Source organism: Bombina bombina, chromosome 6 (genome assembly GCF_027579735.1).
Source record: "Bombina bombina isolate aBomBom1 chromosome 6, aBomBom1.pri, whole genome shotgun sequence".
Classification (NCBI taxonomy): Eukaryota; Metazoa; Chordata; class Amphibia; order Anura; family Bombinatoridae; genus Bombina; species Bombina bombina.
The window spans coordinates 1,132,711,609-1,132,737,380 of record NC_069504.1 but is presented as its reverse complement, the minus strand read 5'-3'; the positions used below and the strand labels follow the sequence as shown (position 1 = coordinate 1,132,737,380).

The window sequence follows — 25,772 nt, the reverse complement described above, 5'->3', positions numbered from 1 at the left end:
CCTTTGTTTGACTGTACAGTAGAGCAGAATGTACACAAAAACATACTGAGCACATTCAGCGCATGATAGAAATGAAAACGCTTTTCAAAAGGTCCAGAAGAGCTTAACACACTTGCAAGAAAATATGTTTTTCGTCTAGTAGCCTGCTGGGATCTTTGTCTGGTAGAGTTGGAAGGCAAACAGAAAGTCTGTATGTTTTTGAAACAGCCTGATGCTAAAATCTGCAATGTGCTTTGGAGAACTCTTTAAAACTTGACACTGAACTGATAGTTTGCCAAGTTAGTGTGAACGTCTCTCCCATCCCTATCATGCATAGCGTACGGCGAGTAATTGGAACGCCATATGCGCTGTTTCTTCATTACTTGCAACTAAAAAGTTTTCAGATTTCAGGCTTACTTTGCACCATGTTTCTTTTTTATTGCACGGAGTTATAGGATTCTCGTGTGTGGTTCTAGTATACACAGGCTGAATTTGTGACCCATGTAATCCTGTTTCTTTATTTAATACATAACTATTAAAGGGACACTGTACCCAAAATTTCAGATTGAGCATGAAATTTTAAGCAACTTTCTAATTTACTCCTATTATCAAATTTTCTTAATTCTCTTGGTATCTTTATTTGAAATGCAAGAATGTAAGTTTAGATGCCGGCCCATTTTTGGTGAACAACCTGGGTTGTCCTTGCTGATTGGTGGATAAATTCATCCACCAATAAAAAAAAGTGCTGTCCAGAGTACTGAAACCAAAAAAAAGCTTAGATGCCTTCTTTTTCAAATAATGATAGCAATAGAACGAAGAAAAATTTATAATAGGAGTACATTAGAAAGTTGCTTAAAATTGCATGCTCTTTCTGAATTACAAAAGAAAAAATTTGGGTACAGTGTCCCTTTAACAATCAAATTGTATCATTCTTATAGCCTGAGTTTATTTTCCTTGTGAACATATAAATGTGTGTTATAGTTTGTATTAAAAAATTTAAAAAAAATTGCTTTCAAGTATTTTAAAATAATTTTCAAAAATAAGCAAAATGAATTACATAGCAAAGCTGCCTGGATCAGCTAACTCCACCCCTCTTATCAGTGTTTAGACACAGGCATTGTATTTCAACTGAGTTCACAGCTTCTAGACAGCTCCAGCAGATAATCCCTATTCACTATTGCATTCTACCAAAAAAAACATATATAGAGATAAAGCCATAGAAGGAAATGTGTGGGAGGAGTTAGAGCTTTACAATTTAGAAACTAAAAAGAAAGGGTTAATGGGCGAGGCAGTACAGTACAAATTTGCAGGTAAAGTAATTAAAGTACATATTATTATATTTTTAAAAAGATATTCGGCTAGATTATGAGTTGTGCGTTAGGGTAAAAAAGCAGCGTTAAGAGGTCCTAACGCTGCTTTTTGACGCCCGCTGGTATTACGAGTCTTGAATTTTTAGGGGCACCGCACACTTCTTTGGCCTTACCGCAAAACGACTTATGTAAACTTCGTAAAGTCTTTTTTCTATGGTACCTCCATAGCACCGGTATTACGAGTCTGTCCTGGGAGGCCAAAAAGTGAGCGGTACACCCTACCCTGTCAAGATCCCTAACGCATTTAAAAGTCAGTAGTTATGAGTTTTATGGTACAACGCCGTAACATAAAACTCATAACTAAAGTGTTAAAAAGTACACTAACACCCATAAACTACCTATTAACCCCTAAACAAGGCCCTCCCGCATCGCAAACACTTAAATAAAAATTTTAACCCTTAATCTGCCGCTTTGGACACCGCCGCCACCTACATTTTATTTATGAACCCCTAATCTGCTGACCCCAACATCGCCGACACCTACATTATATTTATTAACCCCTAATCTGCCGTCCCCAATGTCGCTGCCACCTACCTACACTTATTAACAACTAATCTGCCACCCCCAACGTCGCCGCCACTATAATAAACATATTAACCCCTAATCTGCCGTCCCTAACATCGCCGCCACCTACCTACATTTATTAACCCCTAATCTGCCGCCCCCAACTTTGCCACCACAATATTAAAGTTATTAACCCCTAAATCTAAGTCTAACCCTAACACCCTCTAACTTAAATATAATTACAATAAATCTAAATAAACCTATCATTATCTAAATTATTCCTATTTAAAACTAAATACTTACCTATAAAATAAACCCTAAGCTATCTACAATATAACTAATAGTTTAGGATTTATTTTTTATTTTACAGGCAAGTTTGTATGTATTTTAACTAGGTAGAATAGTTATTAAATAGTTATTAACTATTTAATAACTACCTAGCTAAAATAAATACAAATTTACCTGTAAAATAAAACCTAACCTAAGTTACACTAACACCTAACACTACACTATAATTAAATAAATTATTTAATTAAATAATAAATTAAATACAATTACCTAAATTAAATTAGCTAAAGTACACAACCCCCCCCCAAAATTACAGAAAATAATAAACAAATTACAGAAATTTAAACTAATTACACCTAATCTAATAGCCCTATTTAAAAAAAAAAAGCCCCCCCAAAATAAAAATAAAAACCCCTAGCCTAAACTAAACTACCAATAGCCCTTAAAAGGGCCTTTTGCGGGGCATTGCCCCAAAGTAATCAGCTCTTTTACCTGTAAAAAAAAATACAAACAACCCCCCAACAGTAAAACCCACCACCCACACAATCAACCCCCAAATAAAATACTATCTAAAAAAACCTAAGCTCCTCATTGGCCTGAAAAGGGCATTTGGATGGGCATGGCCCTTAAAAGGGCAGTTAGCTCTTTTGCCACCCAAACCCTAATCTAAATAATAAAACCCACCCAATACACCCTTAAAAAAACCTAACACTAACCCCATGAAGATTGACTTACCGGGAGACGTCTTCATCGAAGCCGGGCGAAGTGGTCCTCCAGACGGGCAGAAGTCTTCATCCAAGCCGGGCAGAAGTGGTCCTCCAGACGGGCAGAAGTCTTCATCCAGACGTCATCTTCTATCTTCATCCATCCGGCGCAGAGCGGGTCCATCTTCAAGACATCCGACGCGAAGCATCCTCTTCTGGCGACGACTAAAACAGAATGAAGGTACGTTTAAGTGACGTCATCCAAGATGGCGTCCCTTAGATTCCGATTGGCTGATAGGATTCTATCAGCCAATCAGAATTAAGGTAGAAAAAATCCTATTGGCTGATGCAATCAGCCAATAGGATTGAGCTTGCATTCTATTGGCTGATTGGAACAGCCAATAGAATGCAAGCTCAATCCTATTGGCTGATTGCATCAGCCAATAGGATTTTTTTTACCTTAATTCCGATTGGTTGATAGAATTCTATCAGCCAATCGGAATCTACGGGACGCCATCTTGGATGACGTCACTTAAAGGTACCTTCATTCTGTTTTAGTCGTCGCCAGAAGAGGATGCTGCGCGTCGGATGTCTTGAAGATGGACCCGCTCTGCGCCGGATGGATGAAGATAGAAGATGCCGTCTCGATGAAGACTTCTGCCCGTCTGGAGGACCACTTTTGCCCGGCTTGGATGAAGACTTCTGCCCGTCTGGAGGACCACTTCGCCCAGCTTGGATGAAGACGTCTCCCGGTAAGTTGATCTTCAGGGGGTTAGTGTTAGGTTTTTTTAAGGGTGTATTGGGTGGGTTTTATTATTTAGATTAGGGTTTGGGCGGCAAAAGAGCTAACTGCCCTTTTAAGGGCAATGCCCATCTAAATGCCCTTTTCATAGTATTTTATTTGGGGGGTTGGTTGTGTGGGTGGTGGGTTTTACTGTTGTAGGGGTTGTTTGTATTTTTTTTTTTTACAGGTAAAAGAGCTGATTACTTTGGGGCAATGCCCTGCAAAAGGCCCTTTTAAGGGCTATTGGTAGTTTTGTTTAGGCTAGGGTTTTTTTTTATTTTGGGGGGCTTTTTTATTTTAATAGGGCTATTAGATTAGGTGTAATTAGTTTAAATTTCTGTAATTTGTTTATTATTTTCTGTAATTTAGTGTTTGATTTTTTTGTACTTTAGCTAATTTAATTTAGGTAATTGTATTTAATTTAGTTAACTTATTTAATTATAGTGTAGTGTTAGGTGTTAGTGTAACTTAGGTTAGGTTTTATTTTACAGGTAAATTTGTATTTATTTTAGTTAGGTAGTTAGTAAATAGTTAATAACTATTTAATAACTATTGTACCTAGTTAAAATAAATACAAACTTTCCTGTAAAATAAAAATAAACCCTAAGGTAGCTACAATGTAACTATTAGTTATATTGTAGCTAGCTTAGGGTTTATTTTACAGGTAAGTATTTAGTTTTAAATAGGAATTATTTAGTTAATGATAGGAATATTTATTTAGATTTATTTAAATTATATTTAAGTTAGTGGGTGTTAGGTTTAGGGTTAGACTTAGGTTTAGGGGTTAATAACTTTAATATAGTGACGGCGACGTTGGGGTGGCAGATTAGGGGTTAATAAATGTAGGTAGGTGGTGGCGATGTTAGGGACGGCAGATTAGGGGTTAATAATATTTAACTAATGTTTGGGAGGCAGGAGTGCGGCGGTTTAGGGGTTAATATGTTTATTATGGGGACAGCAGATTAGGGGTTAATAAGTGTAGGTAGGTGGCGGCGACATTGGGGCAGCAGATTAGGGGTTAATAAATATAATGTAGGTGGCGGCGATGTTGGGGGCAGCAGATTAGGGGTTCATAAGTATAATGTAGGTGGCGGCGATGTCCAGAGCGGCAGATTAGGGGTTAATAAATATAATGAAGGTGTCGGCGATATCGGGGGTGGCAGATTAGGGGTTAATAAGTGTAAGATTTGGGGTGTTTAGACTAGGGGTTCATGTTAGGTGTAGACATAAAATGTATTTCCCCATAGGAATCAATGGGGCTGCGTTACTGAGTTTTATACTGCTTTTTTGCAGGTGTTAGACTTTTTTTCAGCCGGCTCTCCCCGTTGATTCCTATGGGGAAATCGTGCACGAGCACGTACGGCCAGCTCACCGCTGACTTAAGCAGCGCTGGTATTGGAGTGCGGTAAGGAGCAAAATTTTGCTCAACGCTCACTTCTTGTCTTTTAACGCCGGGTTTGTAAAAACTTGTAATACCAGCGCTGTAGGTAAGTGAGCGGTGAGGGAAAACTGCTCGTTAGCACCGCACAGCCTCTAACGCAAAACCCGTAATCTAGGTGACTGTTAGTTGATCTAAACCAGTGGTTTTAAACCTGTCCTCAGGCCTCGCTAACAGGTCACATTGTGAGGTTATCAGGACTAGCGCACAGGTGAAATAATCAGCTGATTAGTAAACATAGTTATTTTATTTACTCTCACCCAAGGTAATCCTGAAAATCTGGCCTGTTAGGGAGGCCTGCGGAAAGGTAGGAAAACCAGGGATCTAAACCAAGGTAGCACCCCTCTAGATATATTTAACTTTGCAGCTATAAAGCAATTTATTTTACCAATGCTGTGCTGTCCTCATAGGGCTGACTGAGCTTTTTTCCTTGGAGTAAGAGGAATAAAAATGACTAATTGTTTTGTGCCGATTACTGAATACGTTTGCCTCACATGAATATTATCAGTAGAAAGCATTGCTTCTGTCTCTGCTTCCGTTTATTGCTTTAGACTCAATTCCAAAAACATATTATCCAAAGATCTACAAATGTATTTATTTTCCTTTCTAAAGAGATGTGATTAGAAATAAAATAGAGTAGAACTTAATTTTGGGTGGTGTAATATGTAAACAGCCTTTTTTAGAGCTCTTATTCCCCACTCACTACTTAAAGGGACATGAAACAGATAGATTATACATTTTTAAACACCTTTTCAATTGACTTCTATCAATTTGGCTTCATTCTCTTGGAATCTTTTATTGAAGAAGCAGCACTCCTGGGGGCTAGATGAACACATTTGTAAGCCAATGAAAATGGGCATACAAATCCACCCACCAATCAGCAGCTAGTGCTAAGGATCCTGAGCCAATCTATATATACTTTTAAACAAAGGATACCAAGAGAATTAAGCAAATTAAATAAAAGAAGTAAATTGGAAAGTTGATTAATATTGTATGCTCTATCTGAATGATGAAAGAAACATTTGGGGTTTTATATCCCTTTAACAATAAAGGTGAAATGTTTACTGAACGTCTAAAACAACAGTTTCTGGTATGTTAAATAACAAGCTAAGATTACTGAAGAAGAGCATTACTTGCGATAAAACTATAAATACTAAAACACATAGCCCACCTTTTAGACAAAGAGTATTTTGTCTAACCCACCATAATTACTAACGCTTTGCCTTTTCATGTTTCTCCAAATTCCCTTGCGTGCATTTTATTTCGGACATTAGACATGGTTCTTCAGATTTGAAGTCATGGATTGCTAAAGGAATTATTTCCTGGAGGGGAACTGCAATTTGTGCCCAATGACAAAATGTTCAGCGTTCGCTCTGGCCTTAGCGTTATGCTATTACTTTGTGCAGAGATAATCATATCAGTAATCAGATCACTGGGCTAAACACAAATGCTCTGGTGATCCTTATTAATTGAGCAGAAAGAGTTTAAATATTTTGCCATTTTGTTGTAAGTATATTGCATCTAATCATGTCACTGGCATCCAAATTAGTAGCTTTAAATGTAATATGAATTGACCTGCACTTGCAGTTTTGTTCTTAATTATATAATAGTTTATTTAAACCCCTTAACTGCCCGGAAGACTGCAGGTTACAATGTCTGTTAGTGAAGGGGTTAAACCAGTTTGTTTGCACGTTTTGTCATCCAGAATACCCGCTGCAGTGAGAATGGAGAGAAATCCAGATGTTTGCTGTCAGGGACAGTTTATTATCTGAGTACATTAAATGACCCCTTTTTCCAATACTACGATCTTATCAGCTCTGCTGTGTTTTGAAGAGCAACCCTCTGATCAGTGTGCACTTTTTTCCCATTTCCCTAAATACATTGCAGAAAAAAAAAGGATGAGGTTTCCGCCTTAATTGGCTTGTGGCTTTTATTCACATACCAACTAGAATTGTGCAGAGTGTTAGTACAGGCTGCACAATAGACCTTTCATTAGGGCTTCGGCACAGCACACAATAGGAGGCTTTGCAAAGACTGAATGCAGGAGTTTAATTTGCAGGTGGAGAGTAGATAAAAGGTGCTGACGCCTCTGTTATTCTCTTACTTAGGTGACCCTTACCCTGTTCAGCTGATTCCAACTACCATGGCAGCTGCTGCCGCGGCAACGCCAGGTTTGGGCCCACTTCAGTTGCAGGTAAGTCAGGAAACAATACAGGGGGGGGGGTCAGCTTTCTCTGTAAATATCTTTTAGTCCTTATCAGTACTTGTATGACATGGAATAAATCTACCTTTCCCAATGAAATGCTGTCAAATATATTAAGCAAATATACTATTTAGAACAGGATATATTGCAGCTGCCTGTCAACTACAGGGTTAATTAATATGGGCTATAATTAAAATGGGAATTTCTGCTATGTTTTTGATTTGTGTTGCTGCAGCACACAGTATAGCGGCTTCTCTCACGTATATGCGCACAGTGCATGAGCTTCACACGTCTTCTGTGTGATACACTGTGGCTAATAAATACATATATACAAATCACAGCACTGTATAGGTACGTACCTTCATTTATATTTCTCACTGTATACATGGCTAAAAATGCATAGAAACAGTTCTCGGATATTAGCCATTCTTCATTGACCCTTACTGTATGTAACCTATCAGCATACAAACCTATGAATCTAATTAGAGGGACTGGCCTTTGCTCTCCCTACAAGTTGCTTCTTATAGAGGCTGGAATGCTGCTAGGCTAAAGGGCATAAAATAACAGTATACCCTAAATCTTTCTCCCATTTAATCCAATGATCATTTTACCTGCTGTAGTGTATTAAATGGTATACAAATAGTTTCATAGCCTTTATTTCTTTATTTGAAATAGCTGATTTTGCCTGTGGTATCCCATCTTTTCAGTGGCGAGACTTTACAGTGTGAGGCAGGTAGTGCACGTGTGGTTTCAGTTAGGTCACACAGGCATTATTTGAAGTGTTCCAATATAGAAACCATGTTTTGTTTTGTTTCAGTGAGAGCACTGTCTGCGATGTGTAGGAACACTTCAAATACCGCCCCTGCCCGCTGAAAGTGCAGACAAGTGGGTGATGTTTTGTTGACGTAGCGTTTCCGCTATATCCTATGGGAGACACATCGCTACTTGCCGGCACTTTGGGGGTCTGCCCCTTTTATTACAATATATTGACAGGCCGATGAGGCCAGAAAGGCAGTTTCTTGTTGGTCTGTCAATGTTATGAATATTGAGGCCTATATATTGGGCTTTGCTATTCAGACAGAAATATTATAAAGAAGCATGTGTGTGTACAGAAAGTTATAAATTAAGGAGATCTAATTTCCCTACAAGCTCTAGCCATTTTGATGCGTTGTTGTTTCAAATAACATCAGCTATTTTATATACAAAAATAAACCTAAACAAGTGATTCCTCATATATTTTATACTGTAACTGGTATAACAACTCATTGGAAACACATTAAAGTAAAAATAATAAAGTACACTGTCCCTTTAATGAATATACTGAGAGCTGAATGAAAACTTCATACCAAAGACCACCCCTTCCCAGTGCACTTGCTGAATCTGTGAGACACATTTGTCTCTTGTCTGTTAAACACATGTAGACTTTAGACACCATGGGGCATATGTATCAATGTGCGAGCGGTCATGATACGAAGTAGCGGATCATGTCTGCTGCACATCGAGAAATGCCGACAGCGTTATCATCACACCAGCAGTTCTTGTGAACTGCTGGTGCAACGCCGCCCCCTGCAGATTCGTGGCCAATTGGCCACTAGCAGGGAGTGTCTATCAATTCGATCGGGTTGATTTCTGTCCGCGGCCTCAGAGCAGGCGGGCAAGTTATGGAGCAGAGGTCTTTAGACCGCTGCTTCATAACTTCTGTTTCCGGTGAGCCTGAAGGCTTGCACAGAAACAGGGGTATAAATCTGCCCCATATCGCTAAATGCACTTCTACATGCAGAACACGGAGATTAACGTGAATACAATCATTGTGTAAAGGAGATACTGAGCTTCCTCTTTATCCCATAGGGGATCTCACAGACCTGAGCAATTTCATATTTGCATCTCACGATCCTGGCAAGCTGTAACCAATCTAACCCAGCACATGTGCAAAGCATTAACCCCGTGGTTGCCAACTGCATCACTTTGCTTCTCAGCATAGAAGACCCCTCTAGCAAGTTAATTAGTCACCGTACTATTACTGATGATTTATTTTGTCGTCATTATATAGACTTAGTGCTCTGACATAAAGGCAGGCTGATAATGTTATCATGAGCTTTTCATTCTCATAAGAGAACTGAGATTCCCTAAGGTTCCCCTGTTGTAATGACATCTGTCAAAATAGCCCTTACACCATTCTCTCTCTGGCAGCCCAAGTGTTAAAGGTTCCTTAGATTGAAAAAACAAACACGTGCTAGAGCAATATTTAAACATTTTTTTTACTGTCAATCTCTAACAGGACGTCAGGGTCTATACACAACTGGTCTGTGAAATTAATGTCTCATTAGTTGATAAGCACAACTCCAACAAAGACAATCAAAGCAAAGAAATATGAATTGAAATAAATAGATAATGTCCTCTTTTAGATGAATACACAGCTTTAATGCCTCTTTAAAAGTAATTCCACAACACACAAGTAATGTATGTAAGTACTACGTAGCGTTAGGTACCTGACATCCTGCGCACATCTCACACATTTGTATAATCTATACCTTCGCCTCTCTTGCAGCTGTAACTCATCATGCTGTGCATCACTGCTTTTTGTTTATAGTTAGTGCAGTTTAGGGTTAAGTTCCTACACCGGGTTGATCCTTAATCTGCTGGGATATTGAATTGACAGGAGATGGTATTGTTCCCGTTTCCTGGCCAATACTTTGTTAATCAAAAACACAACAATAGCGCTGATTAATTGGCACTAACACAAATACAGGAGGCGATGGCTAGTACAGAACAGCAGCTGCTGTCTAGGTCTCACATTGCAAGAATTTGGTTTCCCTGCAAAATCATTTTACAATGAGATTTAATTCAAATCTCCTCTCAAGTAGTATCTTGGGGACACAGCACCTTATGAGCTTTTCAGATCATTTAAAACGTGGCTTTTCGTTCATCTGTAGATCCCCTGCGTCTTGGGTCCATTATTCTCTGCTCTGTGACTAAACCTGTTATTGCACAATTAGGCAGGAACAGAGTGTAAACAAAGTTTGACCACCGGAAAGTACAGGTAACGCGATTACACTTCAAACATAAAGGAACAAAGAAGTTTATCGCTCATAACTTCAGCAGCGTTTAATGACAGAGATTCTGCACTCTTCTTATTTACAGAGCCTAGTTATGGTGACTTTGAGGGTCTGGCTTAGCTCACGGCCAAACTGTTCAGTTTTACGCAGATTTGAGTTTTATTCACTACTAGGTGGAAATACATTCAAAATGCAAATATTTCATTGTTTAATGCGTGGCTTCTAAACAGGACACGACCACTAATTGACAGAGTTGTGTGACTGTCAATCTAAACTACATGACCAACCGTGTCTTGCTTGGGAGCACCAAAGCGTGACTCTTCCTATGTGTTTATCATCTATCTATTATATCATCTATCTAATCTATCTTCTATCTATCATCTATCTATCTTTCTATCTATCTATCTATCTATCATCTATCTATATATCATCTATCTATTCTATCATATATCTAATCTATCTTCTATCTATCTATCTATCTATCAAATCAATCTATTTATCTATCATCTATTTATCTTTCTATCTATCTTCTATCTATATTTCTATCTATCTAATCTATCTATTTATCTATCTATCATCTGTCTTTCTATCATCTATCTATCTTTCTATCTAATATATCTTTCTATCTATCATCTATCTATTTATCTATCATCTATCTATTCTATCATCCATCTAATCTATCTTCTATCTATCCTTCTTTCTATCTATCTATCTATCTATCTATCTATCTATCTATCTATCTATCTATCTATAATCTATCTATCTATTTATCTATTTATTTATCTATCTATCACCAAGTATAAGCTGGCTGTATGCCACCATACTAAGCTCTTTTTTTAATCTCGTTTATCTAGTGGAACTGATGCCTGAGCTTGTTGTGTTAATATAGAGTAAGCTATTGTGTGCAATTGTTTCATATTTTTAAGGCAAAAAAATAACTGATCTGGATCCTGTTAATCTAAAATGTCAGCAACATTGGTAGCTGCAATTATACTCTCTATCTTTTTCCGCATGTTAAAACTTTAAAGAGATTGTTTGACTTGTTTTAATGCAGATAAAAGTGTCATCTTTTGCCACCTGACTAGATAAAAGCCGCACTGTACACATTCAGAAATATTATTGGTGCCACCGCATTGTTAAGAAGCACATCACAGGCAAACATGTTTTGTTCTCATTACATTAATTACTCCAAAGCTGTTAAACCCTTTTAAATTGTTTGTATATCTCAGAATTATTTTCCTCTTTCCTTTTAATCAACACCCTGATCCTTGGTAGGATTTCTGCCCCGTTTCATGTAGGTTAAAAGCAGGACCCTTTCTCAGCCGTACCGTTCGACCCCAGGCCTGCATGGCACACAGACTGATTAATACGGCACAGCTGCAAAAGTGACTCATTTGCATATGTATTAATAGAGGCAAAACAATTCAATTAAAAGGAAATACATTCTGCATACTAACGAATATAGGCAAATAGACCTAAACAAGTGTTCTGTTTTCCCCGACTTCTCCCAGCCCATATGGGTTAGAATAAGTGCCCGGCAGATTCAGAGAGTTGCCGTGGGGAAGATTCTGTTCAGTGCCACTGACATGCTATCACCACCCAGAAGGCTCCCTGGAGCTTTCTGACATTTGGACAAAGGAGATGGCAAAAGCACTGGCTGCTCGCTCCCCACCTCCCCCCATTCCTATTTTCATATTTTCTGCTTCCAGTTTCATTGTCTTCTTCCATTATACAGCAGCATATACAACCTGCACACAATGATTCTTTTTCTTTTCTTCTACCATTGAGCATTTTCAATGTTTTGCATTGAATATATCAGCACAAGCACAAAATTCTGTATCCTTTGTGTTTTCCATTATGACGCACAGTTTACTTGAGTGTTAAAATTCTTCATTAAATTGGATGTATATCATACATAAATATCCACAGGTAGCATCATTTCTAGCCCGTTGTAGGGAACAGTTGTCACTTTTAGAGCATTGTATGTATCAGTGGCTGTTGTAGAGAACAATTTCACTTGTAGTGCATTTGCTAATCCATTTCACTTTACTTTTGTCATTACTGTCCCTTTAAGGAAACCGACCAGTGGGACTATATTCTATAACGTGATATATGGGAAGTAGAGCCGTGGCCAATAGCCAGAGATTCAGTGAAATATAAGTTTATTTGTTTGGTGAAGCCCACACCGTGATGATGCAAAAGCGTTAACTCATAATCCGAATTCCACTTGAGTCTGAGTTAAGAGCGTTGTATTCTCTTTTACAGTTCAGGATAGTAAGAGTTTTATCATTTGCTGATATAAAATGAATACATATAGCAAACCCTCAAAGGGCAAGAATGAAATGAAATTATATTTGGGCAGCTGTAACCTTTTAAAAGGCTCAGATTGCAGTTAATGTATTTCTTCCTGTTCCGAGTGCTTCCACTGTGTTAGATGGTGGGAAGTTGTCCAAAGGGCAGAGGGACATAATAAATTCAGTGTAAATGTTGCCCGCTAGCTGGTCTCCATGCACTAGGGCCTCTCTTTAGTGCAAGGAACCTAAAAATCTTGTCATATTCAAAGGTCACATAGGTGAAGGGCAATGTGAGTTATTGGTGTCCTGTGACGACAGCAAATGACAGCTCTGACAAGCCTTAGAAACTCCAGTCCGGACATATAAAAGGGGGGCTATGACTTTGGTGCAGAGGTGCACTATTTTACATGTAAGCTCTTGTCCTTCTATAAATTGCTTGCACTGTGCCAGGTGTCACTCAGGGTGGAAGGTGACTCCTTGCAAAATTCCTAATAAATTATCGTAGGTTTTAGGGAGAAGCATTTTTGTGATAAAGAACTATATAAATCATGTAAGTTGTTTTTATTGTAAGTCTGAGCTCCCAAATGCTGAACACACAATCACAATGATGAGCTGTATGTAGGTATTCCACACTCATACTGATACGTGCATACATATAGCATATCTTACAGTAAGTACTGTCTGCACTAGTATACTACACAATACAGACTGATACATGCATACATATAGCATATCTTACAGTAAGTACTGTCTGCACTAGTATACTACACAATACATACTGATACGTGCATACATATAGCATATCTTACAGTAAGTACTGTCTGCACTAGTATACTACACAATACAGACTGATACATGCATACATATAGCATATCTTACAGTAAGTACTGTCTGCACTAGTATACTACACAATACAGACTGATACGTGCATACATATAGCATATCTTACAGTAAGTACTGTCTGCACTAGTATACTACACAATACAGACTGATACGTGCATACATATAGCATATCTTACAGTAAGTACGGTCTGCACTAGTATACTACATGATACACACTGATATGTGCATACATATAGCATATCTTACAGTAAGTACTGTCTGCACTAGTATACTACATGATACACACTGATATGTGCATACATATAGCATATCTTACAGTAAGTACTGTCTGCACTAGTATACTACACAATACAGACTGATACGTGCATACGTATAGCATATCTTACAGTAAGTACTGTCTGCACTAGTATACTACACAATACAGACTGATACGTGCATACATATAGCATATCTTACAGTAAGTACTGTCTGCACTAGTATACTACATGATACACACTGATATGTGCATACATATAGCATATCTTACAGTAAGTACTGTCTGCACTAGTATACTACACAATACAGACTGATACGTGCATACGTATAGCATATCTTACAGTAAGTACTGTCTGCACTAGTATACTACACAATACAGACTGATACGTGCATACATATAGCATATCTTACAGTAAGTACTGTCTGCACTAGTATACTACACAATACAGACTGATACGTGCATACATATAGCATATCTTACAGTAAGTACTGTCTGCACTAGTATACTACATGATACACACTGATATGTGCATACATATAGCATATCTTACAGTAAGTACTGTCTGCACTAGTATACTACATGATACACACTGATATGTGCATACATATAGCATATCTTACAGTAAGTACTGTCTGCACTGGTATACTACACAATACAGACTGATATGTGCATACGTATAACATATCTTACAGTAAGTACTGTCTGCACTAGTATACTACACAATACAGACTGATACGTGCATACGTATAACATATCTTACAGTAAGTACTGTCTGCACTAGTATACTACACAATACAGACTGATACGTGCATACATATAGCATATCTTACAGTAAGTACTGTCTGCACTAGTATACTTCACAATACAGACTGATACGTGCATACATATAGCATATCTTACAGTAAGTACTGTCTGCACTAGTATACTTCACAATACAGACTGATACGTGCATACATATAGCATATCTTACAGTAAGTACTGTCTGCACTAGTATACTACACAATACAGACTTACAATAAGTACTGTCTGCACTAGTATACTACACAATACAGACTGATATGTGCATACATATAGCATATCTTACAGTAGGTACTGTCTGCACTAGTATACTACATGATACACACTGATATGTGCATACATATAGCATAACTTACAGTAAGTACTGTCTGCACAAGGTATACTACATGATACTGATACATGCATACATATAGCATATCTTACAGAAGGTACTGTCTGCATGAGGTATACTACACAATACAGACTGATACGTGCATACATATAGCATATCTTACAGTAAGTACTGTCTGCACTAGTATACTACATGATACACACTGATATGTGCATACATATAGCATATCTTACAGTAAGTACTGTCTGCACTAGTATACTACACAATACAGACTGATACGTGCATACGTATAGCATATCTTACAGTAAGTACTGTCTGCACTAGTATACTACACAATACAGACTGATACGTGCATACGTATAGCATATCTTACAGTAAGTACTGTCTGCACTAGTATACTACACAATACAGACTGATACGTGCATACGTATAGCATATCTTACAGTAAGTACTGTCTGCACTAGTATACTACACAATACAGACTGATACGTGCATACATATAGCATATCTTACAGTAAGTACTGTCTGCACCAGTATACTACACAATACAGACTGATACGTGCATACATATAGCATATCTTACAGTAAGTACTGTCTGCACTAGTATACTACATGATACACACTGATATGTGCATACATATAGCATATCTTACAGTAAGTACTGTCTGCACTAGTATACTACATGATACACACTGATACGTGCATACATATAGCATATCTTACAGTAAGTACTGTCTGCACTAGTATACTTCACAATACAGACTGATACGTGCATACGTATAGCATATCTTACAGTAAGTACTGTCTGCACTAGTATACTTCACAATACAGACTGATACGTGCATACATATAGCATATCTTACAGTAAGTACTGTCTGCACTAGTATACTACACAATACAGACTGATACGTGCATACATATAGCATATCTTACAGTAAGTACTGTCTGCACTAGTATACTACACAATACAGACTTACAATAAGTACTGTCTGCACTAGTATACTACACAATACAGACTTACAATAAGTACTGTCTGCACTAGTATACTGCATAATACAGGCTTACAATAAGTACTGTCTGCACTAGTATACTACACAATACAGACTTACAATAAGTACTGTCTGCACTAGTATACTACACAATACAGACTTACAATAAGTACTGTCTGCACTAGTATACTACACAATACAGACTTACAATAAGTACTGTCTGCACTAGTATACTACATGATACACACTGATATGTGCATACATATAGCATATCTTACAGTAAGTACTGTCTGCACTAGTATACTTCACAATACAGACTGTTACGTGCATACGTATAGCATATCTTACAGTAAGTACTGTCTGCACTAGTATACTACACAATACAGACTTACAATAAGTACTGTCTGCACTAGTATACTACACAATACAGACTGATACGTGCATACATATAGCATATCTTACAGTAAGTACTGTCTGCACTAGTATACTACACAATACAGACTGATACGTGCATACATATAGAATATCTTACAGTAGGTACTGTCTGCACTAGTATACTACATGATACACACTGATATGTGCATACATATAGCATATCTTACAGTAAGTACTGTCTGCACTAGTATACTTCACAATACAGACTGTTACGTGCATACGTATAGCATATCTTACAGTAAGTACTGTCTGCACTAGTATACTACACAATACAGACTTACAATAAGTACTGTCTGCACTAGTATACTACACAATACAGACTGATATGTGCATACATATAGCATATCTTACAGTAAGTACTGTCTGCATGAGGTATACTACATGATACAGACTGATATGTGCATACATATAGCATATCTTACAGTAGGTACTGTCTGCATGAGGTATACTACATGATACAGACTGATATGTGCATACATATAGCATATCTTACAGTAGGTACTGTCTGCATGAGGTATACTACATGATACACACTGATATGTGCATACATATAGCATATCTTACAGTAGGTACTGTCTGCATGAGGTATACTACATGATACAGACTGATATGTGCATACATATAGCATATCTTACAGTAGGTACTGTCTGCATGAGGTATACTACATGATACAGACTGATATGTGCATACATATAGCATATCTTACAGTAAGTACTGTCTGCATGAAGTATACTACATGATACACACTGATATGTGCATACATATAGCATATCTTACAGTAGGTACTGTCTGCATGAGGTATACTACATGAAACACACTGATATGTGCATACATATAGAATATCTTACATTAGATACTGTCTGCATGAGGTATACTACATGATACAGACTGATACGTGCATACATATAGCATATCTTACAGTAAGTACTGTCTGCATGAGGTATACTACATGATACACACTGATATGTGCATACATATAGCATGTCTTACAGTAGGTACTGTCTGCAAGAGGTATACTACATGAAACACACTGATATGTGCATACATATAGTATGTCTTACAGTAGGTACTGTCTGCATGAGGTATACTACATGATACACACTGATATGTGCATACATATAGCATATCTTACAGTAGATACTGTCTGCATGAGGTATACTACATGAAACACACTGATATGTGCATACATATAGCATATCTTACAGTAGGTACTGTCTGCAAGAGGTATACTACATGATACACACTGATATGTGCATACATATAGCATATCTTACAGTAGATACTGTCTGCAAGAGGTATACTACATGATACACACTGATATGTGCATACATATAGAATATCTTACAGTAGGTACTGTCTGCATGAGGTATACTATATGATACAGACTGATATGTGCATACGTATAGCATATCTTACAGTAAGTACTGTCTGCACTAGTATACTACACAATACAGACTTACAATAAGTACTGTCTGCACTAGTATACTACACAATACAGACTGATACGTGCATACATATAGCATATCTTACAGTAAGTACTGTCTGCACTAGTATACTACACAATACAGACTGATACGTGCATACATATAGAATATCTTACAGTAGGTACTGTCTGCACTAGTATACTACATGATACACACTGATATGTGCATACATATAGCATATCTTACAGTAAGTACTGTCTGCACTAGTATACTTCACAATACAGACTGTTACGTGCATACGTATAGCATATCTTACAGTAAGTACTGTCTGCACTAGTATACTACACAATACAGACTTACAATAAGTACTGTCTGCACTAGTATACTACACAATACAGACTGATATGTGCATACATATAGCATATCTTACAGTAAGTACTGTCTGCATGAGGTATACTACATGATACAGACTGATATGTGCATACATATAGCATATCTTACAGTAGGTACTGTCTGCATGAGGTATACTACATGATACAGACTGATATGTGCATACATATAGCATATCTTACAGTAGGTACTGTCTGCATGAGGTATACTACATGATACAGACTGATATGTGCATACATATAGCATATCTTACAGTAGGTACTGTCTGCATGAGGTATACTACATGAAACACACTGATATGTGCATACATATAGAATATCTTACAGTAGGTACTGTCTGCATGAGGTATACTACATGATACAGACTGATATGTGCATACATATAGCATATCTTACAGTAAGTACTGTCTGCATGAGGTATACTACATGATACAGACTGATATGTGCATACATATAGCATATCTTACAGTAGGTACTGTCTGCATGAGGTATACTACATGATACAGACTGATATGTGCATACATATAGCATATCTTACAGTAGGTACTGTCTGCATGAGGTATACTACATGATACAGACTGATATGTGCATACATATAGCATATCTTACAGTAAGTACTGTCTGCATGAAGTATACTACATGATACACACTGATATGTGCATACATATAGCATATCTTACAGTAGGTACTGTCTGCATGAGGTATACTACATGAAACACACTGATATGTGCATACATATAGAATATCTTACATTAGATACTGTCTGCATGAGGTATACTACATGATACAGACTGATACGTGCATACATATAGCATATCTTACAGTAAGTACTGTCTGCATGAGGTATACTACATGATACACACTGATATGTGCATACATATAGCATGTCTTACAGTAGGTACTGTCTGCAAGAGGTATACTACATGAAACACACTGATATGTGCATACATATAGTATGTCTTACAGTAGGTACTGTCTGCATGAGGTATACTACATGATACACACTGATATGTGCATACATATAGCATATCTTACAGTAGATACTGTCTGCATGAGGTATACTACATGAAACACACTGATATGTGCATACATATAGCATATCTTACAGTAGGTACTGTCTGCAAGAGGTATACTACATGATACACACTGATATGTGCATACATATAGCATATCTTACAGTAGATACTGTCTGCAAGAGGTATACTACATGATACACACTGATATGTGCATACATATAGAATATCTTACAGTAGGTACTGTCTGCATGAGGTATACTATATGATACAGACTGATATGTGCATACATATAGCATATCTTACAGTAGGTACTGTCTGCAAGAGGTATACTACATGATACACACTGATATGTGCATACATATAGCATATCTTACAGTAGATACTGTCTGCATGAGGTATACTACATGAAACACACTGATATGTGCATACATATAGCATATCTTACAGTAGGTACTGTCTGCAAGAGGTATACTACATGATACACACTGATATGTGCATACATATAGCATATCTTACAGTAGGTACTGTCTGCAAGAGGTATACTAAATGAAACACACTGATATGTGCATACATATAGAATATCTTACAGTAGGTACTGTCTGCATGAGGTATACTACATGATACAGACTGATACGTGCATACATATAGCATATCTTACAGTAGGTACTGTCTGCAAGAGGTATACTACATGAAACACACTGATATGTGCATACATATAGAATATCTTACAGTAGGTACTGTCTGCATGAGGTATACTACATGATACAGACTGATACGTGCATACATATAGCATATCTTACAGTAAGTACTGTCTGCATGAGGTATACTACATGATACACACTGATATGTGCATACATATAGCATGTCTTACAGTAGGTACTGTCTGCATGAGGTATACTACATGAAACACACTGATATGTGCATACATATAGCATGTCTTACAGTAGGTACTGTCTGCATGAGGTATACTACATGATACAGACTGATACGTGCATACATATAGCATATCTTACAGTAGGTACTGTCTGCAAGAGGTATACTACATGAAACACACTGATATGTGCATACATATAGCATGTCTTACAGTAGATACTGTCTGCATGAGGTATACTACATGATACAGACTGATATGTGCATACATATAGAATATCTTACAGTAGGTACTGTCTGCATGAGGTATACTACATGATACACACTGATATGTGCATACATATAGCATGTCTTACAGTAGGTACTGTCTGCATGAGGTATACTACATGATACAGACTGATATGTGCATACATATAGCATATCTTACAGTAGGTACTGTCTGCATGAGGTATACTACATGATACACACTGATATGTGCATACATATAGAATATCTTACAGTAGGTACTGTCTGCATGAGGTATACTACATGATACACACTGATATGTGCATACATATAGAATATCTTACAGTAGGTACTGTCTGCATGAGGTATACTACATGATACAGACTGATATGTGCATACATATAGCATATCTTACAGTAGGTACTGTCTGCATGAGGTATACTACATGATACAGACTGATATGTGCATACATATAGCATATCTTACAGTAGGTACTGTCTGCATGAGGTATACTACATGATACACACTGATATGTGCATACATATAGAATATCTTACAGTAGGTACTGTCTGCATGAGGTATACTACATGATACACACTGATATGTGCATACATATAGAATATCTTACAGTAGGTACTGTCTGCATGAGGTATACTACATGATACAGACTGATATGTGCATACATATAGCATATCTTACAGTAGGTACTGTCTGCATGAGGTATACTACATGAAACACACTGATATGTGCATACATATAGCATATCTTACAGTAGGTACTGTCTGCATGAGGTATACTACATGATACAGACTGATATGTGCATACATATAGAATATCTTACAGTAGGTACTGTCTGCATGAGGTATACTACATGATACACACTGATATGTGCATACATATAGAATATCTTACAGTAGGTACTGTCTGCATGAGGTATACTACATGATACACACTGATATGTGCATACATATAGAATATCTTACAGTAGGTACTGTCTGCATGAGGTATACTACATGATACACACTGATATGTGCATACATATAGAATATCTTACAGTAGGTACTGTCTGCATGAGGTATACTACATGATACACACTGATATGTGCATACATATAGAATATCTTACAGTAGGTACTGTCTGCATGAGGTATACTACATGATACAGACTGATATGTGCATACATATAGCATATCTTACAGTAGGTACTGTCTGCATGAGGTATACTACATGATACACACTGATATGTGCATACATATAGCATATCTTACAGTAGGTACTGTCTGCAAGAGGTATACTACATGATACACACTGATATGTGCATACATATAGAATATCTTACAGTAGGTACTGTCTGCATGAGGTATACTACATGATACACACTGATATGTGCATACATATAGAATATCTTACAGTAGGTACTGTCTGCATGAGGTATACTACATGATACACACTGATATGTGCATACATATAGAATATCTTACAGTAGGTACTGTCTGCATGAGGTATACTACATGATACAGACTGATATGTGCATACATATAGCATATCTTACAGTAGGTACTGTCTGCATGAGGTATACTACATGATACAGACTGATATGTGCATACATATAGCATATCTTACAGTAGGTACTGTCTGCAAGAGGTATACTACACAATACAGACTGATATGTGCATACATATAGAATATCTTACAGTAGGTACTGTCTGCATGAGGTATACTACATGATACAGACTGATATGTGCATACATATAGCATATCTTACAGTAGGTACTGTCTGCATGAGGTATACTACATGATACAGACTGATATGTGCATACATATAGCATATCTTACAGTAGGTACTGTCTGCATGAGGTATACTACATGATACACACTGATATGTGCATACATATAGAATATCTTACAGTAGGTACTGTCTGCATGAGGTATACTACATGATACAGACTGATATGTGCATACATATAGCATATCTTACAGTAGGTACTGTCTGCATGAGGTATACTACATGATACAGACTGATATGTGCATACATATAGCATATCTTACAGTAGGTACTGTCTGCATGAGGTATACTACATGATACACACTGATATGTGCATACATATAGAATATCTTACAGTAGGTACTGTCTGCATGAGGTATACTACATGATACAGACTGATATGTGCATACATATAGCATATCTTACAGTAGGTACTGTCTGCATGAGGTATACTACATGATACAGACTGATATGTGCATACATATAGCATATCTTACAGTAGGTACTGTCTGCATGAGGTATACTACATGAAACACACTGATATGTGCATACATATAGCATATCTTACAGTAAGTACTGTCTGCATGAGGTATACTACATGATACAGACTGATATGTGCATACATATAGCATGTCTTACAGTAGGTACTGTCTGCATGAGGTATACCACATGATACAGACTGATATGTGCATACATATAGAATATCTTACAGTAGGTACTGTCTGCACTAGTATACTACATGATACAGACTGATATGTGCATACATATAGAATATCTTACAGTAGGTACTGTCTGCATGAGGTATACTACATGAAACACACTGATATGTGCATACATATAGCATATCTTACAGTAGGTACTGTCTGCATGAGGTATACTACATGAAACACACTGATATGTGCATACATATAGCATATCTTACAGTAGGTACTGTCTGCAAGAGGTATACTACATGATACACACTGATATGTGCATACATATAGCATATCTTACAGTAAGTACTGTCTGCATGAAGTATACTACATGATACACACTGATATGTGCATACATATAGAATATCTTACAGTAGGTACTGTCTGCAAGAGGTATACTACATGATACAGACTGATATGTGCATACATATAGCATATCTTACAGTAAGTACTGTCTGCATGAGGTATACTACATGATACAGACTGATACGTGCATACATATAGCATATCTTACAGTAGGTACTGTCTGCATGAGGTATACTACATGATACACACTGATATGTGCATACATATAGAATATCTTACAGTAGGTACTGTCTGCATGAGGTATACTACATGATACAGACTGATACGTGCATACATATAGCATATCTTACAGTAGGTACTGTCTGCATGAGGTATACTACATGATACAGACTGATATGTGCATACATATAGCATATCTTACAGTAGGTACTGTCTGCATGAGGTATACTACATTATACAGACTGATATGTGCATACATATAGCATATCTTACAGTAGGTACTGTCTGCATGAGGTATACTACATTATACAGACTGATATGTGCATACATATAGCATATCTTACAGTAGGTACTGTCTGCATGAGGTATACTACATGATACAGACTGATATGTGCATACATATAGCATATCTTATATGATAGATACTGTCTGTATCGTAAATTCTCAAAAACACAGAGTCCTATGCTGCTTGGGTGATTTTAGCTTCAATTTTAAATGATATTTATAATCCATTAGAACCCACCCAAATGATGTGTTCTCTGCAACTGCAAACTCTGTTTTTCTTTCATTGTGAGTGGTTGAACATTTGAAAAGTTATAAGAAACATATTTTTCTCTGGATTTTTGCAGGAGTCTCTGAAGGCCTAAACAGAGAGATAGATAAAGAAATAGACACGAAAGATAGATATTGGTAATCATTAGCGGATCATATTGCTTGTTTACTGATAGTGTTTTTCAGCTACGTGCCACATATGACCTGCTAATACATAACTATAGATCAGGTAAATGTGCACATTTATTGATGACGACTGACTAGATAAATCGCCAGCTTGCTATGCTAATGTGTTTCCAATCTGAGATATATTTAGCAATTGGTGGCTTTCGGGAAGAGATAAGTATTTCTAGCCTTCCCCAGTAATGATCAGCTACTCAAAAGCAGCATAAAAGGGGTCAATGGGATGGGGCGTGCTTCATATGGGGAGGCAGATGTTGCAACATATTGTAATAGATTAGTGCACAGTACAAGGAGATAGCGTGTGGAGAATTTGAGGAAGACATAAATGATCAGCCGGTGTTTTCTTCTGTGGACATGGACGGTTGCTGATGTATTGAGGAAATATTCACACATACAAGTCAAAGCAATGAAACTCAATGTGCAACACAAGCTGACATAGCAGAGTAAATAAATAACAGAGAAATACTTACTGTACCAGCTCAGCACAGGACCCAAACAGAGCTTTGTCTTTACAGATATCGGATTTTCGTAGACAATTATTTCTGTCCATATTTCTAAATGTCTGGTGCAACTCTTCTGCAATGAAATATGTACAAAACAGTTATATCATGTTTTGGTTGTTGACAACATACAGGGTAATTAAATGGTTAACTCACAGCTGCAGTAATTTATACTCTTCATTGTCCATCACACCTAAGACAACTCTTGATTGCCCATTACACCCACTCAGCAGTATTTAACCCCTTAGTTGCCTGGAATACTCAGTGGAAAACATGGAGTTAAATCACTACTGCACACTTGCAGAAGTAATCTAACCCTTTAATTGCCTGGTACACAAGCAGCAGCTATTTGACTCTGACCTCGAAAAGTTCATATCCAGGTTAAAAAAAAACGTTATTTATGCTGCCTGTCAGTGCTGTGCAATGTTAGTTGTTGGCGTTGAAGAGAAGGGAATAAAAGAAAAATGTAGCTCAGATCCCAGCTAGTGCGGGTCGTGATAGGCAGTATCGCTGCATGTTGATAATAGTCCATGGTAAAACAGATTTACTAGAGAAGGTTTAGCGCTGCCGGCACGCATTTTTTTCAATGGCTATCGCAATTGTGCCAAATAGCGATGACATTACAAGTTAAAAGTTATGGGTTGTGCTTGAACAAAAACCCAAATAACGTTAGAAGAATTAGCGCAATTTGAGACCTGAAGTAAAGTGTAAGAGTTAAAGAAAACTTTTACAAAACACTTGTAAAATATATTAAAATAAAGTATTATAGATTTTTATAAAAAAAAAAAGTGGATATGGTATATGGCATGGTGTTTGACTCGGAAGGTATCAAGAGTGTTTATATATATACATCCATACTTGTGTGTCAATATATATATATATATATATATTTTAATATGTTTTTATGTATTTTGAATGGAAATACTTGAAATTTCTATATAGATATGTACGTTTAGATATATATTTTACAAATAAAAAATACAGATATATATATATATATATATATATATATATATATAAATATATAAAATATTTGAAAATAAAAAGAACATTTTCTTCTAAGCGAATCTCTTTGGAATTTTAAAGTGGATATAAAGTCACAGATAGTTGACAATGCCAAAAGCTTTATCTCCAAAAAATAGCATAAGTTTAATTCATCGTTTTTTTAAATACATTATATTAGATCTATTTATATACTTATCTATGTATATTCGTCTCGCTCTCTCCCTCCGCCCGCCATTTTGTTCCGCTTTTATTACTTTGATAGACACTTTACTCAACTAATAATCGGCCTTACCCCATGGCGTCCAGCCCCTTTTTCCAAACGTCATTTTTACTTTACGCATGCGTAAACAAACCA

General features: G+C 37.0%; 1 protein-coding gene across 4 annotated transcripts in view; it reads left to right on the top strand.

Moving 5' to 3' along the window:
* Positions 1-25,772, top strand: part of SOX5 (SRY-box transcription factor 5) — a 488,205-nt gene that overhangs the window by 383,223 nt on the left and 79,210 nt on the right. For all 4 annotated transcript variants that reach the window (XM_053719111.1, XM_053719110.1, XM_053719112.1 and 1 more), the window contains one exon: positions 7,176-7,261. In XM_053719111.1, the coding sequence (XP_053575086.1) occupies positions 7,176-7,261 (86 nt within the window). The remainder of the gene's footprint in view (positions 1-7,175; positions 7,262-25,772) is intronic.